At 42.3% G+C, this 6,299-nt stretch overlaps 2 protein-coding genes across 2 annotated transcripts in view; both read left to right on the top strand.

Annotated features, from left to right (window-relative positions):
* Positions 1–942: 942 nt before the first annotated feature.
* On the top strand, positions 943–2,451 carry LOC118425416 (toll-like receptor 13). Its single transcript, XM_035834225.1, has one exon. The coding sequence runs from the start codon at positions 943–945 to the stop codon at positions 2,449–2,451; it is 1,509 nt and encodes a 502-aa protein (XP_035690118.1).
* A 2,281-nt stretch (positions 2,452–4,732) lies between these two features.
* Positions 4,733–6,299, top strand: part of LOC118425415 (mucin-5AC-like) — a 7,236-nt gene continuing 5,669 nt past the window's right edge. Inside the window, exon 1 of the mRNA XM_035834224.1 lies at positions 4,733–4,760. Within this exon, the coding sequence (XP_035690117.1) occupies positions 4,733–4,760 (28 nt within the window). The remainder of the gene's footprint in view (positions 4,761–6,299) is intronic.

Genomic DNA, 6,299 nt, shown 5'->3' with positions numbered 1-6,299 from the left:
GGACTGTCCTCACTGACTGATCTTAGCTTGAGATGGAAACAAGTTTCTGCTTTACCACAAGGCGTGTTTAAAGTTCTGACCTCTCTAACTCATCTTAAATTGACACAAAACGTAATTTCTACTTTACCAGCGGGCGTGTTTGAAGGTCTGACCTCTCTTACTCATCTTGACTTGACACAAGACACAATTTCTACCTTACCAGCGGGCGTGTTTAAACCTCTGACCTCTCTCACTCATCTTGACTTGACGCATAACACAATTTCTACTTTACCAACGGGTGTGTTTGCAGGACTGAACTCTCTCAGCCATCTTGACTTGAGCGATAACAAAATGTCTACTTTGTTTTTACCAGAAGGCTTGCTTGAAGGACTGACCTCTCTTAATCTGAGCCACAACAACTTTAAAACCTTCTACTATGATGATTTCATTTACAATGTAGAACTTGACTATCTTGATCTCAGTTACAATAACATTGACGATCAAACACTTTGTGGCATCTTCAGTTTTTGGGAACCTCAGGCGATGTATATACATCGTCTGAATTTGAGTCATAATTCACTGACAATTGTAGATGAAGATATAGATATAAATATAGGGGCATGTCTACCTTACAGTTTATTTGTGCTTGATTTACAGCACAACACAATTATAGATATTTCCCATGGCGTATGCTGCATTTGGGATTTACGGTACCTTGACCTTTCTAACAATGAAATCAAAGCATTTGGTCTTTCCGAGGAATGTACAAATTGTGAGACTTTAGAAACACTTCGGCTGGATAACAATCAAATAAGGGATTTTCCTCATCTTTCAACAAACTCACCAAACCTAAAAACTTTGACAATTTCTCACAACAACATCCATGGTATCGAAACCGAACAAATCCAAGGGTTGGTCCGACTGGAACATCTAGATCTTAGTCATAACGACATAAACACCGTCATGCCATCCACCTTCCGCATACTATCACGGCTGAGATTCCTGGATCTCAGTAACAACAAAATACAAGACATAGCAGAGAAAACATTTGAAGGTTTGGGCAACCTCATACATATTAATCTGGCATTTAACGAGATAGCGGTGATAGGGGACGCCTTTCACCGTCTGTACGGCTTAAAAGATTTGAATATGAGTGGAAATAGCTTAACTGTTTTAAATGAAACAGCGCTGGGTCCTGTTGTCTACCGGCTGGAGAGGCTGGACCTTGTAGGCAACCTGTTTCTGTGTGACTGTAACTTACTGTGGTTTGTTGAGTGGGCCAACCACAAATACGATAGGGTGCCGAACTTGTACAACCCTTATCCTGGCTTTCGTCGAGGCTATACTTGTTCTCGTCCCGCAAAACTGCATGGACAACGTTTGATAGACGGGTTGATCCAGAAACAACAATCCGACGACAGAAAGGATTCTTCGGAACGTAGGTTTTTTGACACAGTCTGTAGTCATGGATTTCGGCCCAACCGCCTCCTGGCTTGTGTGCTCGCCTCTTCCGGCATCTTCGTCGCCATGATGACCATTTTCCTGGTCGACTACAACATCGATCGTGTTCAGTACTACCTGTGGAAGTTGCTGAGACCGAAGATTGGCGAAGTAGAGTACCAAGAGCCGCCCAGATACACGCACGATGCTTTTATTGCCTACAACAACCAGGACGTCATGTGGGTTGTACATGAAGCAATAGAGAATCTGGAACCTGACTACAGTCTGGTCATACACGAAAGGGACTTTATAGGCGGCGCACCCATTGTGGAAAACATCGCGGATGCCGTGGAAAACAGCCGGAGAACCGTCTGCCTCATCACCAGGAACTTCCTGAAGAGTAAGTGGTGCGAGTACGAGTTCCAGATGGCCCAGTACAACATGTTTGAGGAGGGGGGAGGGAGGCGTCTCATCCTGGTGTTTCTGGAGAGGATTCCTGACAGGATGCTGAAACGGTTCCGCCATCTGAACGCCGTAATGAAGAGGGACACGTACCTGACGTGGCCGGACGACGTGCGGAAAAGGCCGCTGTTCTGGAAGCGGCTGCGAGACGCTCTGGGCGATCCTCTACCCCGGGACCCAGAGCCTCAGCAGCAGGTACAAGATCCGGAACGGGACATTCCGGAACAGCAGGTACAAGATCCGGATCGGAACATTCCGGAACAGCAGGTACAAGATCCGGATCGGAACATTCCGGAACAAGATCCGGAACGGAATATTCCGGAACAGCAGACACAAGATCCGGAACGGAACATTCCGGAACAGCGGGTACAAAATCAGGAACAGCATACACAAGATCCGGTTGGGAACATTCCGGAGCAGCAAGAACTGGCTCCGGTAAGGAACATTGTGGAAGCGCAGGTGCTTGGCCCCTTGCGGAACGTTCTGGCACAGCATAATGAAGTTCTATTTTTTGAGCCAGAAGACCAGTGGTTTGGAGAGGGTGATGCCATTCCTCTCCTTCCAATGTAGCCACTGTTTGTACGTACTTCTCTTATCCGATGCAATGTTAAACTGTAATTTTGAGGACAAAAATTAACTCTGTGAGCTGTAGATCATAAGTTGTAGAAAATTTATGGTGCCGTCCATCCCATACTTCTCGTAGTTTGGTTCATATTTCTTTCACCTACACTGAGTCATTTTGCTTTGTTTTGAAGCAAAGTAGAATTGGAATTTCCGAGGCAAAATAGGACTCACCCAAATTTTCGGCTGACTCCAATCTTTGTCAAGGAAAGAGCAACCCATCGTTTCTGTGACGTCACGCTATACTGATAGAACTCGTGACTCGGTGAGCAGAGGATCATAAGTTGTAGAACGTTTATAGCGCCACCTATCACTGGTGTTGTTGTAAGGCCCTGATGTAAATGGCTTCTCGTGGTTTGGTTCACTTTTCTGTTACCTACACTGTAGTATCATATTTTTCGTTATCATTATACACAATTTATGTGATTTGTTTTATGTTCAAGTGTTAACTATTGATGGTAATTTCGATTTGTGTACATATGAATATTATTCTGTATCATTATCTATTTTATCAATATGTAACTTTAACCATTAATTTTACGTCAATTACTAATTTTTGTAATGTGATATCAAGGGATGGCTTTTTATGCGATTCAAAACGAGATCAGTAACACTCTGGTTATAATCGTACAAAACATGATTGTACTGTTCTAATTTTGTATATGCATCATAAGCTGGTTGTAACAAGATATTGTTATTTATTTCAGATACGCTCATGTTATCTTTTATTGTTTGGTAAGTAGAATTTTGAGGTTTCTTTTGTATCAGTGTTTTTTTGTAGTTTGCAGTGGACTGAACGAAAGAGTAAACCACAAAAACAAGTTTGCACTGTTTGCATAACCAGGTTGTAACATTAGATATTGATTTCATATTTACTCGTGTTAGCTTTTATTGCTTAGTTAGTAGAATTTGTAGGTTTATCTTGTATTTCTATTTTGTAGCCATTAGTTGATCAAACAAAAGAAATAATAAATGTTAGCTTTTATTGCTTAGTTAGTAGAATTTTATGGTTCATTTTGTATTTCTATTGTGTAGCCTGTAATTGTTCAAAGGCAAAAAATAATAAAATGCTGAATAGCACCAATTGGGTTGCGGTTACTTGTGTTGGCTCTGTGTGGATACGTGCAGAAAAAGCATTTTACCAGCAGCTACTTTTGGTCTCCTCGCTGAGGCTGTACTAACACTGAACATAAAAGTAGTACAAAGTCAAACAACGAGAATTAAACCAAAGTCGCATCTTACACAAAGAGCCAAAAAATAGCTTATCTCCAAGATGTATGGCTTTCTTGTTATCTCTTTTTGTGTTGGGGCGCCCCATGGTTTGTATGGTATGATATTAGTATCCATTTTACGATATTTTACTTTAAATTCATGGCATTTACAACTGCTTTGTATGGTTTACAATGTGGTACGTTGAAAACCTTTTTTTTTCATTTTTGGAAACGGATGAAAATTGATACGTGCGCGGACGTCATCCAGATGATCAAATCCACATGGCCTTAAAAGTTAAATAAGCGAGAGAATGAGCATTACAGCCTCTAAGTTTATACACACTTTACAGGTTACACTGAACCACAAACACAATGTAGGACGTCAGTAGAAAGTCAGGTGTCAGGGTAGCCTACACAAGATTTGACGGAAATGTTTTTCAAATCTACCATAACAGTCACTTCATATACTTTACTTTACTTTACTTTATTTAATTAACCAGGAGTCAAACCTAGACCTGTTTTTCAGGTAATACATGACACAAGCTTACCTCCCAATTATTCCTAATGTTCAACACTCAAGCTATACTAAGTTGCGTACCAATAGATATTGTACAGCATAGGTTGGTGACAATGGCAGACAACATAACCGATGTTGACCTGTACCTACACTCCAAACAAATTTGAAGGTTTTCATTAGTATGTTTTGCTAGATGGCAGACAGCATATGATTTCCAACCTGAATACCCAAACTGCTCACAGCACATGTAGTCTCTCTTCACCAGTACAAGTTCCCATATGTTTGGATAAATAAGACTTTTATCAAAGCCGTCCTGTACCCAAACTCCCTACTGATTTAGAGTTTCTTTTCTGTGTGTTTGGCCCGATGTTGGTTCAAGATGAACTTATGTGCAGTAGAAAAGTCACACTGGTCACACTTGTGATATTTTTCTCCTGTATGGTGTCTCATATGTAGGAATAACTGAGACTTCCGAGCTGCCCTGTGTCCGCACTCCCCACACATGAAGGGTTTTGAGTGCTTTGCCAGATGTAGGTACAAGGTGGATTTCTGTGCAGCAGAAAAATCACACTGATCACACTTGTAGGGTCTTTCTCCTGTGAGAGTTTTCATGTGTTTGGAAAGGCCATCCTTGTCAGGGGTCCTGTTCCCACACTGCCCAGACATGTAGGGGTTCTGTCCAGTGTGTTTTGCTAGATGCCTGTCCAAATTGCATTTCCTTGCAGCAGAATAGTCACACTGGTCACATTTGTAGGGGTATTTACCAGTATGAGTTCTCATATGTTGGGTTAAGTCAGACTTTTTATCTGTCCTGTACCCGCACTTGCCACACATGTCATCAGCATGTTTTACTAGATGGCTCTCCAAAGTAGATTTCTTAGCAGCAGCATAGTCACACTGGTTACACTTGTAGGGCCTTTCTCCTGTATGTGTTCTCATGTGTTGGGATAAGATAGACTTACAAGTTGTCCTGTACCCACACTCCCCACACATGTAGGGTTTCTCTCCAGTTTGTGTTTCTGTCTGATTGTCCAAACTGGTTTTGGTTCCTGTCGGCTTGTCTTCAAACTTGCTTGCATCTCTGTCCAACACAACTTCAGTAGGAGACCCACCACAGTGGTTCTGGGGAACAGCAGTAGGAGACCCATTACCTGCCTCTGCCATGTCTATTACCTAATGGACAGAAAATTGAAAAGATTAAACACATAAATCAAACATATTACAAGTCAAGAGTATATTTTTTTCTGCTGATAACAAAGATGGGAAGTTGCTTCAACATCTGACAACTTTGACTGATTCACTCCCATCATTAAAAGCCAGGTGCTGGAACTGTGAGGAGATAATCCCCAAAGATATGATAACACTGTAGAGTACCTAGTCCCTATCCAGTACTTTATATCTGTGGTAAAGATCCAGTAACAGAGAGGAGCATGGTTTGCTACAATTACTGTAAGGGTAGCCGCAGTGCGACTGAACCAACAGTCGCAGACGGGTACGTTGAAGCAAATGAACAAATCGCCGAATTAACGAATTCTGAGGATTAGTGCAACGGCTCATTTATTCGGCGATAGCAAAAAAACAACAGTCGCACTGGGGCTACTGTAAGAGTTACAAATGAATAAGAAGGTGATGTATTTGTATTTGTAACTCAACAAACTTATTTTTGTCAAAGTTGTATAACAGTGGAATATCTATTGCCTGTATCTGCCTGTCTCTGCCATGTGACATTGTCTATTAGTCTTGGGTTCGCTTAAAAGGCTGGGCTGTCTACCAGGCCAGGCTACCTGGCCTGTCTACCTGGCCTGGCTATCACGTCAGGCTACTCAGATCCCCCCATTCATACCTGCCCCATCATATGGCACTCAGCCAAAATAGCTGATTGACAGGCATAGTAATTGCTGATCTCCAACCATGCTAGTGCCAGTGACCCAAGGTTGCCCTGTCCACCACTGGCCGGGCCCTTCGGGAATGCGTCTGGGAGGCCTTGCTTGCAGCATGTCAGGAACACAAGTACCAGCACTGTGTTTGTGTATGTTTGCGGGTGTGTCACGGTCAAACCGTGTGCGGCC

Source organism: Branchiostoma floridae, chromosome 11, assembly GCF_000003815.2.
Source record: "Branchiostoma floridae strain S238N-H82 chromosome 11, Bfl_VNyyK, whole genome shotgun sequence".
NCBI lineage: Eukaryota > Metazoa > Chordata > Leptocardii > Amphioxiformes > Branchiostomatidae > Branchiostoma > Branchiostoma floridae.
Note: the sequence above shows the minus strand (reverse complement) of the source record. Positions and strands in the feature narration are given on the sequence as shown.